Genomic DNA, 17,888 nt, shown 5'->3' with positions numbered 1-17,888 from the left:
GTAAGCCCAGGGGATGAGCGTCGGTCTTGTGGGAGAGACTCTGGGGAAGGGGCTAACAAAACGCGACGTACACGTGTAAGCTTCACGACCCAAACTGGGATTTTTCCGACCGATATTGCTCTAATTTTCTAATCTTTATCGATCTCGAAAGGAGCATACATTTTTCGTAATTTTAATATTAATTACATCATCGTTAATTGTTACTACTTGAAGACTGAGGAAGGTACATTATGCATTTAAAGATTCTTGATTATGCAGATTATAATCAGAACCCAAAATTGCAGTGAAAACTTGAATGTTTATAACATTTGAATTGTAGGGTCAGTGTGACACATTATAGGGCAAGAGGTTAACATTATCATGTTAGGTTCTTCCACGGAAACAGATCGGAGACAACCGTGATCGAGCACGGTGACAACTAAAAAAGTAGCATTAACTTCCTCCAGCGAAGGAACACGTTTCGCCAATCACGTTGCTCGTTGTTCCTCCTCGCGCCATATCAATCCGAATAATATTCGAAGCGACTCGAAACCTGTCCGTGCTAGCAAATCGCTCGGAAACTCGCGAGACAGGAATTCGAATGGCCATCGCTACTCACCACCGGTCGTGTAGCCTCAGTACGCGTGTGTGTGTGTTTGTACGTGTGTGTGTGCGCGCGCGATTCTTCTATATATAGACTTCGAAAGGGGGGTTAGCATGACTCCCCAGCATTGATCGCAGTGCCACCCCATGAGCAACCCCTAATAACACCCCGTTCCTCCCTCCGCGCACCAGACTCACCCTCGACAGCCACCCTCCTCCAGTCTGAACTGCGCCCTTTGCTAACCCAATCTGAGACCCCTGCAGGCGACGGCTCTCAACCGGCGGGTTCCTGGACCTTGTTCCATGGCCAGCTGGCCGGTCAGCTGATTTCCTGCCAACGCGCCGCACCGGGAACACCCATTAGCCGCGCGAACTAAACCTATTAACTCCCACGAGCTGATAACGACCGTGTACCGGTGAGCAAACCCCATCGAAATTCCCGCGGCGACACTCTACCGGACACTTTGCGACCGTTTCGCGCTTGCCGATGTTTCTGCCGTTCATTTTTCGCCCCTTTCGCCGTCCTTCCACCGGGATCGAGTTGAGAGCCGGTTCACCGGAGATAGCTGTCTTTGATGGAGGTGAAGGTTCAAAGCTTTTGTGACGGATCACGCAACTTGATGCCGTCTCGTTCTTCTGTTCTTCAGTCCGCTAGGATGCAGAGATTCTGACGGAACTTTTCATCTTGATGTTTCGCGTTTCCTTGTTTACGGTGTTGCTCGATCGGCATTGTTCGACGAATCGGATTTGGTGGTTCCTGACAATGAAGGTTCATTTCTGACGGATCTTGTCGCTGTTGTACGGGGCTGTCTGTCATTAATTCAAGGACCACGAATTGACACTTGTTCGAGTTGAAAATCTTTGTGCTATCTGAGACTTGAAGATTTCGCGGATCAAAAACAAGTAACTTTCTTTGGGATTGATAAAAGAAATCTCCCCCGTGGCTCGAATTTTTTGATCGACCGCGCCGAGTCACGTTGAACTTCCTTTTCCGTCGAGATGGGGCTTCTTAGCGATGCGAGATCGGTCAGCGAAACTGTGACACACGCGCTTGCGGCTAAAAGTTTTTCATTCAGCGGATTAGCTCCGTATCGGGAGGAACGATCTGTCACGATCTTTCGCGGGAACGGGAGAGAAAGAGGAAAAAATTGTGGGAGCGCGCACGAGCGAGCGAGCGAGCGACCAACCGACCCGCCAGTGTGCCGTGCGACGAATTAATTAGTTCGATCGTGGCGGGCACGTCTTGAATGAGAGAGAGAGAGAGAGAGTCGAGTACCACGCGAGCCGGTTTCGGATTATTGCACGCCGCTACACGCCGCGTACGTGCCTCACGTGAAATTACGTTGTCGGCTAAATTAGCGCGTTTCGATTCTGTTTTATGTTACGCCACACGCTCGATCTGTCAACGAACACGAGTGTCTCTTTTCTTCTTGACAGCCCACGGTGATCCGAACAGGTACCTTCGAAATTGAAAAATCGTGTCTTCCAACGAAATATCTCTTCATTTATTTTACTTCTTTCAACGCCTCTTTCAAAAATCAAAACACGGCTGTTACAATTTTTACAATCGTATAGATTAGGTACATTCGAGGAGATGGTCATAAAAATTTGCCGAAAATGACTGGGAAAATTTTTCATAAATATTTTCTGTGCAAATTAATTGGCATTTCATCCAAACAGTCGACCAATTTACGATCGCATGAATCTTGAAACGATAAAGGAACATTTAATTTATTTTGTTACGAAAAATTGGCAAAATTTTGGTCGCGCGATTCAAGGATTGATAATAATTTTTCGATCGATGGTTCGAGCGTCGCGATATCTTAATCGAGCTTCAATTAGCGTCCAATAATACGTCGTTTATTATTAATCCTCGGCTTGTTTATTTATAATTAAACACTCGACCTGAAATTTTTTCATACACAACATACGATCGATACCACATTCACGCGTTTCGAACTAAAATAAGCTTGTTAATTATAGACGAACGTGTGTTAACCTTTGTTTCAGCGCGCTAACCGGCGGATGAAAAAGTTAACGCGATCGGAGCCAGTCAATAATTAACTTTGTTTCCACTCTATGAAATATCGATCTTCGTGCGTACGAAAAAATTGAATGAACGGGGGAATCGGGCGGAAGTAAAATAGAAGAGAAATAAAAGAGTAGATTTTCGGTGAATCGGTCAGGATCAAGATGAATCAGAACACGAATGGAAGGAGAAATTTGTCGAGCTCGTCCCTGGTGAACCATGTACGACAGTAGGTTACCCTTGCAACCCTTGAGCCTCGACCCTTCCCTGGTAAATTCACCCCGCTGAGTGTACACACACGCACGAACGGCAGTGACGTGTCGTCAGGTCCCACACCGGTGATTCTCCAGAGACTAGAAAGGCCAAGTTCTTTCTAGCACGATCGATCTTTCGAACGACATGCACCATTCTCGTTTTATCGTGTTCCTAACAGCGAAATCTCGCTCGGAGTCTACATCTTATTGTTTCGTTCTTTCTCCGAACATTTCTACTAATAAAACACTAATTAATTTAACATGGACAACCGTTAGAGGTATTTAATTTACAAGTGTTTGCAGTCTAAATCGGCTGCGAAGATTTCTGGTGTCTGTAAGGAGGCGCAGGGTTAAAATTGGTTCGATATCGAAGAACCTGCTGATCGGTGACATAATAGATGTCAGACGCGCGACGATTATCGCTTTAACGGGCAAAGTTAGGTATCGAAATAGATAATGAAATTGGAGTTACACGAAATCGTGTGACCGAATAGTCGGATAGCGACACGGTGCGCGTCGAGCTGTATCGCGGTTGGCACGTGTAAGTTTTGCGATCGAACGCCCTCGAACACCGTTAATGGAGCGGTGTCGATATTAAAATCGATAACAATTCCAGAGAACGGTGGACCCGGTTGTCAGCTGCCTGCCACCGGTCAGTCGAACGCTAATATTTTGATGCCACCAATCAATTGTCCGTATTACGAGCGCGCATTACAGCGCAAATCCAATTTTCAAGAATTAGTCTGTCGTTTCGTGATCCGGGGGGCCAACGTTGTTCTCGTTTCCGATAGATCCGATGGATTAATTTCGATGCGACGTTATTGCTAGAAAAATTTGTCGTTCGTTAAAACGGAAAATGGATAGAACAAATCGGTTGGGAAAAATTTGCGAAATTGTATTTCGTTCGACCACGTCGGAGCTCGACGCGTTAACGCTCGCCACGGATCGCGTACAAACGTCGAGTCAAGGTGTTAAGTTTCGAAGACATTCGGAGCAAAATTCCCATGAAGTAACCGAGACACGGTATGTTCGCGATCGTTGTTTCCACGGTGAAAGTCGTAAGTTTCGTGTTCGCGAATCTGTGCCACGTTTCGTCGATTTCGTTGCATTGCTCGAGGCGGCTTACGAAAGTCCGCGTTTGCACGTTGAACCCCCTTCGGTTTACATGCATGCGACACGCGACCCACACCAGAGAACACACTGTACACAGCACACCTAACATGACCGATCGGTCTGATCTGACAGATCGTTGCCTGTCCCCAGGAGGCACACTCCGTACTTTGGCCAGCCGGACTACAGGCTCTACGAGTTGAACAAGAGGTTACAGCAGCGCACCGAGGTGAGTACATCATTCCATTTTTGTACTTTTCGTCCGGTCTTTCTATCCAAGTGTCGTCAAATAAAGACTACTTTGACACAAGCTCTATCATGGATCTTCATTCCTTCGAAAATTTCCAAATATGACACTTTGAATGGAAACACCGTACTTCGATTATTATATTTCTTTCTTACGGAGTTAGCAAGTTAAAATATTTTTGTATCTCATACCTGTTGACGTAGCGATCTTTATTTTCAACAGGTGTATTCGTTGCGATCGCGAGGGAGAAATATACTAGAATTCGGGAACTGATTTTGCAGCTTCGATTTAGCATCGAATTTATTAGGAGTTATGAATGTCGTAGGCAATCGAAAGTCGCTCGATTCCGCGCATTGTAAAATTATCTGGCCCATATACAACGGCTAGATAAACTTGCTCTCCTTTCAGAGATTCCTGATAATAGCGATAAGATACAATCCACGGGAACGGATTATCGTTCGCGCACATGTCGTCTCGTTCCCCTCGGCTATCGACTATCGAGAGTTCCGTCGATTTCAGGCGAACCGGATTAATAGATTTTCTGCAACTTTTATGGATACACCGAAAATAAAGGCTATTGCATCCTTAACGTGTCTATTTCAAATTAATTTTCGTAACTGATGTGTCCTTTTATCGGAAATAAAACTAGTCATTTTAAGAATCTTCGTCAGGGGTAAATAAATTATTTGTAGATTTTGGAGGCGAGCTTAGTCGCAAAATCATTAGAAATCGTGTTGTAGCGTTCCTGAATCAATTAACGGAGCGCGACGAATCGATCTTGACGCATTTGTTGCGCTAACAGCCACGCGGATATTCTTGTTCCTGGTTGGATCCAAAGCAGCTCGTTTTTCTTCGAGCCAACAGTGATCAATGTGCCATTAGGACAAGGTAACGCGAAAAAAAGAAAGAAGGAGGGTAAGAGAGGCCGGGGTTAATGTGTCTTAATGAGCCTCCGATACCTAAGCAACGCGTTCATTAATCTCGCTGGGCCAGATGGACAACCGGTCTTCGCTTTCGAGATCTCGATATTATCGGCCTACTTGGTCGTTTACATTTGTCACGTGGCGAACATTCGTGTAAAAAAGTTCCCTACAATTAACCCTTTGCTATAGATTGAGCCATTCTTCGGTTTCTTGTGTTGCTGCGCGGAAACTTGCTTAACCGTTATAAGTATACGGTCCGCTAATTTGTCGAATCATCCCGCACGCTTCGCTATTCTTCTTTTATCACCTTTTCAATTTTCTTCGATTTATCGTTCGCAATTTAGTAAGCGAATTAATTTATCGATTACGTTCATTCGAAAGTTTTGAACGGTCTCTGCCGTAATTTTCAACGTGTACATTAATCAAAATCCGTCGTTTTATCGCGAGAAGGAAACAGGAGCAAGTTTTGTCCGGATAACTCTGGTCGTCAACGCGGCATAAATCCTTGAAAACGAATCTAATAAATATTCGCTAAATATCTGCATCGCGATTAGGTCACGCGGAAAGCGATGCACTGACCTGCATTCACGAACGCAACGAACGCGCGAGCCGAGTGCACGCATCGCGTAACTAACGAACTATGAAACAGAAAAGGCACGCAACCGTCGAAAATCCGTCGTTGGGTCCCTCCACGAACCGCGTAGGCTTTGGCTTCGTCTACCTCCTTTGTCCTTGCACTCTTCCTCCTATCTTTCTCTTATTATTTTCTTTCCGTCTCGAACCGCTTTTTCTTTCTTTCTTTTTCAATTCCACAGGATCCTTTCTTCGTGGCTCGTGCATTGTGTCCTGAATCCTTCGAACAGTCTCTGCAACATCCATTTTTTAATAATTTCGATTTTCGTACCTAACAAAATTTTGAATTGCAATTGAATTTTAATTTTCTGGAGGACATTACTTGTGGTGCGATTCTGCATTATGGTTATTTCGTCTCGTGTATAATTGCTAAGTAAAAATTCGGAGTCTAAGGAATCGTAAGGGTAGGTTGCATATCCGGTGGGCGACCTTGACTTCCGAGCCAAAATAAAATATCGACAGTAGTGTATCAGAGCGACATCGGGTCGAGGGAAATCATTAGTCACTCCAGAACTCGGTCATTATTGCCAGCACGCGCGTCGAGGTTGGCCAAACGTTTATCTATCATTTATTAACCCCCGTGGATAATTTCGACCGACTATGATTCCGCTCGATTCTTGACCCTTTTATTTCCCTTCGAACAAAGTTGCTCCCTTTTTTCTCTCTCCCTTTTAACTCGGCGCTGAAGTTATCGGGCATTCGGACACGATCGAATACATTACGCGTACGCGAATCGCGCGTTCGTTCCTAAACGACGTAGGTTAATTTTTCTTCTTTCAGTTTCTTTCGGTCGCTGTTCGTCCAGTGATTCGCGAGACTCCAAACGACGTGGCGTGTCCCTGGCTCATAAATCATCTGCTCGGCGTATCGCCGAATCTCCGTGTTGTCAGCGTGCGTGTGCATGGTTCACCGCTGTTTCTTCGACGACTTCCGTCAGATCCGCGCGATCACCGGGACTCTCCGTATCGAGTTTGCCCGCTCGCGGTCGTTCCGCTTCTGACCAACATTTCGTCGAGCGGACCGAAAACGCCTCCGGTGCTTTTCAACAATTCATTCGGACACTTTGTTTCTGCCTCTTGTTCGATTCACTCCGAGCGATTCTGAATAATTCCGAACGATCGCGGATCTTGAACCGCCACTTAGGTCCGCCTTGGAACTACACTTTGCTACCACTTTTTCTCACCCCGTAATTAAAGATCTTCGGTTAACAGAACCGGTTGCTCCACCGTTTAAATGAACCTCCGTACACGATTTTAGATTGTCAATTATCGTACAGTTTCCTCCGTATCGCTACACGGCAGTGAGTTTCGAAAAGAATGTTAAACGGAAGGAAGTAACGAGCCATGAGAATCGAAAGTCGTCGTGAAAGGGTAATTTAATTTACGCGAAATTACTCGCGACTCGACTCTATACGCCCTAAATTACACCGATAACGACATCTAATTACCGTTGCGTCTTTCGCGTTTCTCAAATTCCCCTAGCAAATTCTGCAGCGCAAGTTTTTGCCCGTGCGGAGAACGGGGGAGCAAAAAGCGTAAGAAAAAATGAGAAATCGAATTTCACGATGGCCGTAGAGGAGGATGAAAGGATTATTAACGATCGAGAGAACAGCGGCGTTCGATGGCGGATCTTTACATTGCGGTCGCGAGGAGAGACTCTCGAACGTCTACGTGTACGTTGCGAAGTTTGCCGTAGTTTTGCCTACGTTGGGGTTACGTTTGTGTCGAGGGGGTGCCTGGGGGTTGGTTTGCACGGTGCAAGAAGGAGCTGCTCGGTAACAAAGCGAAAGAGAGCGAGAGACAAGAGGGACGAGGGGGGAATTAAAATCAGGGAACACGCTGACTCGGTTTTGTCGTTTTTGTTTTAATTTTGGTTTCTTTCGCTAGACTGAACTGCGTTCCAAGCTAACTTTCCACCACTGAACCCTTGTACTCGGAATGTTCGTAAATTTGAGTTGTTACACGGAAAAATAAAAACTTTCTTTCGCGTTTCGTAGTGGCTCGGTATTAAAAATCTTTGCTGGCTATTTTTTATTTAACCGAGATATCGGACCGTAATTCTTATTCCGTCGAGTAAAGGGTACCTTCCGACGAATCCCGCGAAGAACACCGCGATTTTCTAAGCGTTTTTCCGATCAATTTCATCGCGTCGAACTTTTAAATCAGAAGCAGTCGAATTTCCGCGAAATCCGTTCGAACGGGATTGCGAAAATCGGTGTAGGTTCGACAAGGTTTAGGCTGCGATTTTGCAACACACATAGAAAGAAATACTGGCACGCGTTCCGCTTCACCGAGCCGAAACTGCACGCCCGTTTCTTTCCCCGAGCTTCGTCACGTTTCACGGAATCAAATGCATCCGAGTCTTTTCTCTTCGTTAACGAGACGTCAAAGCTACAGCTTTCCTCGAAACACTGATTTAATCGAGCAGCAACGAAACAAAGAGAGCAAGAACCTTCTAAATTCTATTAGCCACGGGCTCGACGATCGAATTTGCGACTTTTGCGGTTTTCGCCTACATCGAATTACGAGTCATCGAACAATTTTCCAACTTTTTCCTTTCTGATCGAATATTTTCGACCGTGTCTTCGAACGTTTTAAGAGCTATTTTGTCATTCGGGACCGGAAGCGCCACGTGCTTTCTCTTTTAGACCGTGGCTTTCTCGACAACCTTCCTCGTCGAGCGGTTTCGTTATCGATTCGTGTTGCCTCCTTTTTTACTGAATAATTAACAATTCGAAAACGATGGTAGCGTTCGTTATTCGCAAATATTCGAAAATAATTGTTGCGCGTTCCAACTTTTCAAGAATATAAAAGCAAATTCGAAACGAACAATGAATCGAAAATATAATTAAATAGAATTCTCGTTGTTCCGAGATGTCTGTCGAAAATCCATACACAAGTCGATAGATCGTTTAATTGCGCGCGAATAAAATTCCCTCGTGACAGGTTCCTTTATTCCTTCTCGTTTTGATTTTCCCAGAATCTCTGTAATTTCTGCGCGGAGCGAGAGCATTCGTTTTGATCGTTGCACTTTGAAGAATAGGAAAATGTATACAACACGGACACGATGCTTTCTCATCGTGACAGACGACATCTCATTTACCTTGGTGGGCTTCGTAGCCGGAAGTCGTGCCACTTCCCCATATTTTTGTCCACGACGAAATAACCGTATTTCCTCGCGATGGCGTGATCCCTTAAGACCCGGCTAATCAGACAGAAAAATTATTTCGTTCGTTATCTTTCGTTCTCGACTTTTTTCTCCGTAAGGGTGTTTGGGTAAAAAAAGGGTTTCGGACCGAAATACTTGTAATTTGTCACGCAAAATCATGTCGTTTATTACCGTAAGAATACCTGCCCTATGTCTCTTTATCGCGAGCGATCTTCATCACGATCGGAATACAGCATTAACTTAGCAATTTCTCGTTGCTTTGCTTCTCCGCTCTCGTACCGGGCTAAATTTCAGCCAGTAATTTCGTAGCCAAAACGCGAAAACGTAATTATTTCTGAATGTATCGCGACATTTTCTTGCCAATCTTTTTTGCAACTTTGCGAGTGCGCGGTTTCGTAATGCAGAGAATAGCCAGAAGAGGGAGCCAGAAAGGCCGAAGGGGGGCGGGAGGGTGGAAAGTTTTTAATAACGTGCAAGTCGTGGCTCGAAAAGTTCTAATTTTGAAAACAAGCTCGGGACGAGCTGTCGTACGCCACTGTGAACATTCACCGACGCCGCGAGTATTCATCGCGAAAATCTATATTGCACAGCCTCGCAATTTTTCTGCCTTTGCTGCGCGCGCTACATCCTCCTCCCTGCGTCGCTTCGAAACAGTCGAAATCGCGTAAATCCCCGATAATAAAGCGCTGATGAGAAATTCCGTGCTCAATTACTCGGTCCGCTCCGTGAAACGATCATGCTTGTCCCAGAACCCGGTAATTTTATGTCGGACCTAACCGAACAGCGTCCACTGCTCCAAAAATTCTACAACCCTCGATTATAGACGAACTAAGGCTAATAGGTTTCTCACCCTTCCGTTCCTCCCATAAAATTATAGCGGAACAAAATTCCGTCGTGTTTTGGCAAATACGAGCGTCATGCTCGAAAAGAGAATCGATCTGTTTATGAATGCAGAAAGTCTGAATAAAAGATGTTGTTTAATCGCGGATTCAATCGCGTGTTCCGCGGTCGGAAAGAACACGGAAACAGACCGCGGGGACAAACATTATCCTGGCTGTTCTTCCCCGAACAGTATCCTCCGAACGATGCTGTTTTTCCTTTGCACAATATCGTCAGGTACACGCGAGCAAAGGGCGGTTCCGATGTTTACGTAAAAGTTTTCTCGGTATGCCGTAAGCCGTCGAGGAGGAAACGCAACAACGTGGAAGAACAACGAAACGGAAGACGAAGAAGGGAATAAAGATGACGAGAGAGGCTAGCAAATTTTTCCCTTCGAGTTATCGCGAAAATTACTTCGTCATTCGCGAGAACATTGTCCGGAAAGGATCGAGTTACCTTTTGTCGATTTTTCTACGTTTAAAAATTGACAAATATATTTTCGCTTATTTATCCGCTGGACTTTGGCCACTGATCATTCGGTTCCGCGACATTATTCGCGACAAGAGGAAAATTTTCAATCGCGAAACAACCCCATCGTGCGTTTTCGGTGTCGACCGCGACTCGAGCGAGCAAAAATAACGCATGCCGAGAAATTCATGGAATTATTCATCGACGCATCCGGTCGGGGTGTGCCTGTACCGCGTTGGTCGTGTTCATTTTGAAAAATATCTCGACGAAATATTCGCATCGATCAGCGATACGAAGGAGCCGAAGAGTATCGGAGATGGACACGTCTCTTTCTTCTCGTAATTAGATCTTATCTGTAATCGTCGAACACCGATAATTATACGTCTGTCAAAAATTGCGGAGGCTTACTCGCCTACCGTACTGTCGCCTTTAAGTACACCGTTAATTCCTACAGGTCGAAAATATACTTCATGTAAAAATGTAAGATCAGAAATTGAAAAGTGTAGTAGCAACGAGCTGTAGATTAGATCCGATCTAACGAAAGATGTACATATTTTCTTTACGCTTTAAGATTTAAATCGATATGTCATAAGTGCCGTTTATTGATACGTGTACGTCACCGAATCTCTCTCCAACACGAGATGGTCTAAAATCGTATTTTCGAACTGGCGAAAATTGATGATTAAGAAAAAAATTGCTAATAAATTGTAGAAATTGATGCTTGAAGAGCGGGTAAAATAGAAGGACGTATATTGTTGTTAAAATTGTAAAATATCGGAAGGAATATGGTAGACAGCGTGGTAGAGGAGTGACGGAACGAGAAAGTAGAGGAAACAGAAGCGTAAGGGTCGGTTGAGAACCTCTATGGGAGCCTGGGTAATAAAATGAGGGCCCCTGCTCTCCCCCGGGGGTGGGGCCCCCTCGATAACCCATATTGTACCCCCCAACCCCTGGTTCTCCCACCCAGGCTCGCCCCTCTCGCCGCCGCCCCTGGCCGTATATACTCCGATCGGCCGGAACAGTTTTGTCCCGGCTCGACTGTCCAGAGAGAAATCTCTTCCTTGCTATCCGCCACCCTTGCGATCTACGAAAATTTCTGAAAAATGATGGTCGTGTCGAGCGGAATTTTCTCGAATTTTCGATATACTAATTACCCCGGTGCGTGATGATTAACGGGATCGAAATGATTTTCGTAAGAAAATCGAGAGGTGGAGCGCAGCGACAATACTTTCTCGCCGGCGTATATACACGATCATATACCACCCCTAGTCTCCCCACACCCCCCTAACAACAGTAGGGTGGTACAGTCGTGGTGAAAAGCCGACGGCAACCCCGGCTCTGGTACAGCCTGCACAAAGACCGTCGCCCAGCCAGGGTGAAAAATGGAAGGGAAAAAAATGCAGTTGCAGAGAGGAATGAAAGAAAGAGAGGGTTGATAAGGACAGGAAGAGGGATGAAATTATTGGCGGTGAATCGTTTCTAGGACGAGGACCGGGAACAATTCTGATAATACATTTTTCTCTCGTGTTTTTTAAGTCCTTTTGTTGTTCTTCGTCTTTTTGTTTGCTTTCTTTTTTTCGAGGATCGATGCAGCAGCTACGAAGAAGAAAACGAGACACGGTTCGGGCTTAGTTTTTCATGGAATTGTCTTATTTTTTTCTCTCGAATTATCGTAATTAAATCGGAAACGAAGCATCGATTCTTGTTCGATCTCCCGTAGAAATTGCGTGGTTTCTTTTTTTTTCGACGTAACCAGCAGGTGACGAAGACGAGACACGCTCGGCGAGAGATGGATCGGAGGATCGATGACAGAAGAAATATTTATTCGTCGCGAAAAAGTAGTTTCGGAGTGGAACGTTGGTAGTACCTGCTAACGTTGAAAATATGCCGGGTTCTTCGTCTCGTTTTTTCCTTTTCTGTCGCTGGAATCGAACCGGAATCGGGGAGGCTCGAGCACACGACGATGCTGACGACTCTCCTGCCATTGTGTTTCTTCTTTTTCTTTTTTATGATCTCGTTTTTTGGCTTAGTTTTCTACCTGTGTCCCTCTTGTTCTTCTAAGAAGAAACATTGGAAAATTCAAGCGATATTTCATAAACGTCGAATCACCTTTATTATTTAATCTTTTTCTTCTGTTCGTTCAATAGTTTCCTCGAAAATACACTTCCATCTCTAATCGTCCAACTATTTTCAGTTCCTAATGATTTTTAATTTCCATTCCCTCTTGATGTCTCGAAAATATCAGCTTCTATTTTCCGGTGTAATTTCAACTCCCGAAGAAACATCGTCGCTCCGTTCAATAATTCCTCGTTTATATTTCTTCTTCTTTCCCTCGAAGGAAGATCCTTCTCGTATTTTTGAATATCGACCAGCTTCTATGTTTACACTGTAATTTCATTTCGAAAGCCTTTTTCGTAGAAAAGGGTATATTGTTCCAGAAGAGTGGCCGGTACCTCGAAAACTTAGGTGCAGACTTCTGTGCGCATCAAATTAGAGGGCCGTGTATGATTATCGATCAGTCTTTAGATAGATTCCAACGATTCGATCAGCTCTACCACCACCCTCGAAACCGTGCACACCTATACACGTTCTTACACGTTCTATCGAACCTAATAAAATCATTAAACTCTTGTTTCAACGATCCTTTTATATTCTTCCTTCGTTCCAAGACGTTAGTCGAGGAAAAGATGGCACGATTCCACCCTTAACATCTGAAAACGAGCCAACGATCGAGAGAAAAAAAGAGAATCTTCTATTACCGGTATGAAGCAGAAGTTTTATCGTATTCTAATTTATCTTCTATTTTGTTTGAATTTTCGACTCGTCCGTCTCTGCCCTCGGCTCCACTTATTACGATGCAAGTCCTGGATTTTTCCGCTTTTCCTCTCTCTGTCTCTCGCGTGTACATGTACATACAGTCTGTGGCAGGACTACTTCGGCCCGAACAAATTGAATTTAACTCCGGCTAATACGCCGGCCGAAAGAGCGCGTATTTCGCCGCTTTGTCCGGGCACATCGTGGAAATCAGCGATGATTTGTGTGTCTCCGGCGCCGCGACGGATTTTCCTCCCTTTTTTCCCTTTTTTTCCTACCCGTCTCGCGTCGCAGAGAATCGAGATTGAATTTCTTGCGCGTTGTCGTTCGCGCTTTTCCCTGGCGATCGCCGCGCCGATTTCTTTTTTTTATCGGCTCTACATGGACTCGTACGTGATTCGAGAAATCGAGAGCTTTGTCACGGGCTAACGTAATTCGAGTATGTTCCGTAAGGTGATCGACACCTCGACCATTCGTTTAATTATTTCCAATAATTCACCGCGTTAAAAAATAGATTCGACGAAGGTGCGTGCCTAGAAGAGTTCACAGTCGACAGTTGTTTTCGTGATTTGTACTACAGTGGTATCGATCCCTAGAGTTTGTGTCTTAGAAGCGCGCTAGTTTGATTAAAAGTTTGGAAAGTTTTGCGCTACAAAGTCGTTCGCCGGTTTTACATAACGACAATGAAGAAACGCGAGAATGATACGGGTCTACGAAGATGAGTCGAAAATTGCATATTAACGAGAGATTCTTTTCTCCATGTACTCACGTTCGCGATATAAATTACGCGACGATCCTCCGAGCTAATATTTTTGTAGGTCACCGTCATCGCGAAGGTTAACGATAATTACGTACTAAATTACAGGTACCACGGTACTAGGAATTTCTGAACGGTAATAGCAATGATAAAGACGGAGTATTGGGAATAAATGTGACGCGCGTAATTTTGATTAATACAACACCAATCACGGAAATAATAACTATGAACGACGTCATTGGGTTCGACCAAATTTGACCCTTTGTCCTGCTTGTCATGGCTATCATATTTTGTGGAATTATTTTACATCGTAATTGATAAATTTATGATAAGAGGTCGAAGACTTTGCATCTTCGTTTCGATCGACTGCAAGCGAAATTGGAAAGAGTAGAATGATCATCCGAGCTCGACATCAGAATAACATATAAAGCAACAGTGTTCATGAACACATTGGTTATCGTAGTCAGTGCAAATGTCTTCATCTCGAAACAATAAAAGTTTTACGGGTACGACAAGAAAAATTGAAAAACAGGAAGTAGAAAAGTTGTCGATTATTCGAGGTTTAAAGGCGGTGAACAAGCCGTTAACCATTTTCGCGAAAGTATTAACAGGTGAATGACCGTGAACCGAATTTCTTCTGAACGAACAGGCCAATCCCGCGAAGAAATCTAGAAACTCGAGTAGTTCTCGGAACGACTGTATACTCTCTCCGCTCGCGATCAGCGTTCATCTCGTTGAAACTTCTCGCGAAGCGTGCTCGAGATATTACTTAACGTTTGGCATTCGTCTTCCGTGCTCAGCCGGTTCCTTCCTCCCGCGTTCGATCCTCGTCTATTTCTCGATCCCGATCGACTCCCGGTGTTTCTTCCCCTTTGCCGGCTTCCACCTCGGAGCTGTACGCTTGCCAGAAATATCAATTTGCGCGAGAGTGGCAACAGTTTGCTTGATTTGGCACGGCGCGGCTTACGCGGCCGAAATAAATCTTTGCTGGCCACGCGCTTCTGTCTCTCTATAAAACCGATCGGAGTTTGTCGCGAGTTTCGAGACCGATTACCGAGAATCCGGGATAATTACTGGACGGCTTCGAAGACGCGAAAGTACGGGATGAAAAGGAGACGCGGAAGAGGGTCGCGAGCAAAGGACGAAGAGGACCAGGCGAAGACAGAGGCGGTCTATGGTCGTCGCTGAATAACGCATGACTGTCTGGCTTGAAATTATAGCATTTCGCCCCCTCTCAGTCGCAGGAACTACCCCTTGGCTCTTGGCCGCGCTTGTTCGCTGCGCTTTCATTCAATTATGCATCCAGCTTCACCCACGCTAACCTCTCCCTTCGCTCTTATTATTATTTTCCCGCGCGTGGCCTCCGACGTCTTTTCTTCGCCCGCAACCCTTAGGCTACGTTTCTGCCCGACGATAAATCGCGACATTTAATGCCGCGACAAATGTCCTCGCCAATCTGTCACGACATCCAACCTTTTCTGTTTCGCTATCGGTAATAATTATTAATCTCGGAACTAGAGATTCTAAACTTAACCAGGATAGCGCGTGGCATACTTTTTCCTTGAAGTTTCCTCTCGACAAAGTCCACGAGTGTACATAGTCGCGTTCGATACGAAGTCTATAAAACTGCGATCCCTGTTTCTTTAATCGACTATCTGGACAGCCCACGTGTTTGCGTAGTCTTATTCGCGCGAAGCGTAATAGTTGAAAAACGAAACACCGACTGCGTGTCCATAGTCGGTCGATTTTTCACGAGGTTACGACGTAAAAATTTCAAGCGTTCCGTATCGGCGCTATAAATATTCATGCCGCGACGAACGCGTCAATATATATGTAGAGTAACACGAATATGTTCAAGGGACATAGTTGTACGGGCCCCGTCATAACGTTGTTTCTGACGCTTTCACGTTCTCGATAGCTGTCGATCATGGCTTTTCGTCGCGTATAATTCACGCCCGAGGTTGGCGCGCGAACGATAACAAATTTTGTCTTGGCGGACTTGGATGGAAAAATTGCGACGGAAGTCGCGTAACGCGAGTCGAGTTCTGCTTACCTTAGTCAATAACGATGTTATCGAACTCGAGTCGATGGCGTATCGTTTGCCCGGAAATGTTGGATGCTACAAAGTTCCCGTTTGATTTTTTGTTACAGGAGAGCGACAATCTCTGGTGGGACGCATTCGCGACGGAATTCTTCGAGGACGACGCAACCTTAACCCTCACGTTTTGCTTGGAAGATGGTCCCAAGAGATACAGTAAGTGTCAGCCGCCGAGTTCCAACAGCTTTTCACGGAATTTTCCGCTGAAATACCTCGCGTTCTACTTTCTTTCTCGCGTCGTGATACTTACCAGAAATTAAAGAAAAAGCTTAAGAAATGTTTAATTCCCGAATAAAACCCTCGGCGTTCTAAAATTCAAGTTCACGAGGACTTCGAATTATAACTTTTATTCGTCGTTTGATTCTTTAATCGATAAACTTCTCTAGAGTAATTTTCAGCCGGACAGATTCAACTTGCGTGTACGAAACCCACATAAGGGTTAATTCGTCGATTTTAACGAATTGTTTGTTTGTTCTTGCAGCGATAGGTAGGACGTTAATACCTAGGTACTTCCGTTCGATATTCGAGGGCGGAGTGACGGAACTTTACTACAATTTGAAGCACCCCAAGGAGTCATTTCATAATACCACCATAACCCTTGACTGTGATCACTGCGTAATGGTCACGCATCACGGAAAGCCAATGTTCACGAAGGTACTTGTTTTTCGATCGTTCAATTAGCGACGAATTCTGTTGAGGACTGAGAAGATTTAATCCGCTGTTTCTCGAACATAAGGACACCATTTCGTGATTAACCGCATGGTAATCCGGTGCAGAACGTCAAAGTAATTCTTCTATCCGACTTCTCAGCTGTCAACGATATTCTCTGTTTAATCGAGCAAACCTTAAATCTGAATTAAAATCCTCGAGTTAATCTCGTGAGTTAGGAGAGACGAGTTTATTGTGGATACGTTGTTTAACCCCGTGTTTGTTCCACAGGTATGCACGGAGGGTAGATTAATATTGGAATTCACGTTTGACGACCTTATGAGGATAAAGTCGTGGCATATGTCTGTGAGAACGCACAAGGAGCTCGTGCCTAGGTCCGTTGTCGGTATGCAACAGGACCCGACGATGCTCGAGCAGCTTAGCAAAAACATTACCAGGCAGGGCATCACCAATTCTACCCTGAATTACCTTAGGGTACGTATAACTTGACTCCTCCCTGGCGACAGTGTCAACTTTGTTGTTGTCTTTACGAGTTCCCGCGTTCTAAGGAAAACGCGATACTCGAACGTGGAACGGAGTAATTACGCGGTGATGGTACGACGACGTCGAAATACGCGAAATTCGAGAAGAAATGCAAATTTGCAAAGGGCTAAAAATGGGCCAAGAAGAGATCGTCTCGCGAAAGTACGAGCGAGTATATCCGGGTTACGATCCACCTTCTTTGCACGCTCGGAAGCGCTTTCACTCGCGCGTATCGTTGCTCTCTGCTCGCTGAAACGATTGTTGTGTCGTTGATCGAAAGCTGTCAGAGAAAATACACCTACGTCCGGTTGTCGAGGAATTTAGAAACAGTCTATGAACGAAGTTTCTTTTCGTCCAATTAATTCGCGATTTGAAATAAATTTGAAGCGCATCGTCCGATCGGCGAGTGTTATCGATTATTTTAATTGTCGTCATTATGATATAAAGGCAGACAGGAAATTACGCGCTCACGATAATAATGTAAAATGGATTTCAGTTTTATCACGGCAAACATAAACCAAATTTAATTTGCTCGCAGTACTCGCGTGTGCGCTACGCACCGTGCAAATATATTTTAGGAAGTTTATTTTCAACCGTGCTATACACGATGTATACGATAATTTTCATATTAATAGCTCGCATAAGTTCCCTGTCGAAGTCGCGTCGGATTAAATAACGCTCTCGCATTTATTTCGTTTCTCCGCCGACTATTTTCGTTTACCTTTGGATGAATAT

At 44.8% G+C, this 17,888-nt stretch overlaps 1 protein-coding gene across 6 annotated transcripts in view; it reads left to right on the top strand.

The window, feature by feature from the left end:
* Positions 1–17,888, top strand: part of Chi (LIM domain-binding protein 2 Chi) — a 95,165-nt gene that overhangs the window by 75,395 nt on the left and 1,882 nt on the right. For 4 of the 6 annotated variants that reach the window (XM_076540081.1, XM_076540082.1, XM_012285807.2 and 1 more), the window contains 4 exons: positions 4,111–4,204; positions 16,016–16,118; positions 16,444–16,616; positions 16,902–17,105. In XM_076540081.1, the coding sequence (XP_076396196.1) occupies positions 4,111–4,204; positions 16,016–16,118; positions 16,444–16,616; positions 16,902–17,105 (574 nt within the window). The remainder of the gene's footprint in view (positions 1–4,110; positions 4,205–16,015; positions 16,119–16,443; positions 16,617–16,901; positions 17,106–17,888) is intronic. The other 2 variants (XM_076540083.1, XM_076540080.1) reach the window with 1 other exon arrangement.

This window comes from Megachile rotundata, chromosome 15 (genome assembly GCF_050947335.1).
Source record: "Megachile rotundata isolate GNS110a chromosome 15, iyMegRotu1, whole genome shotgun sequence".
Taxonomy (NCBI): Eukaryota; Metazoa; Arthropoda; class Insecta; order Hymenoptera; family Megachilidae; genus Megachile; species Megachile rotundata.
Note: the sequence above shows the minus strand (reverse complement) of the source record. Positions and strands in the feature narration are given on the sequence as shown.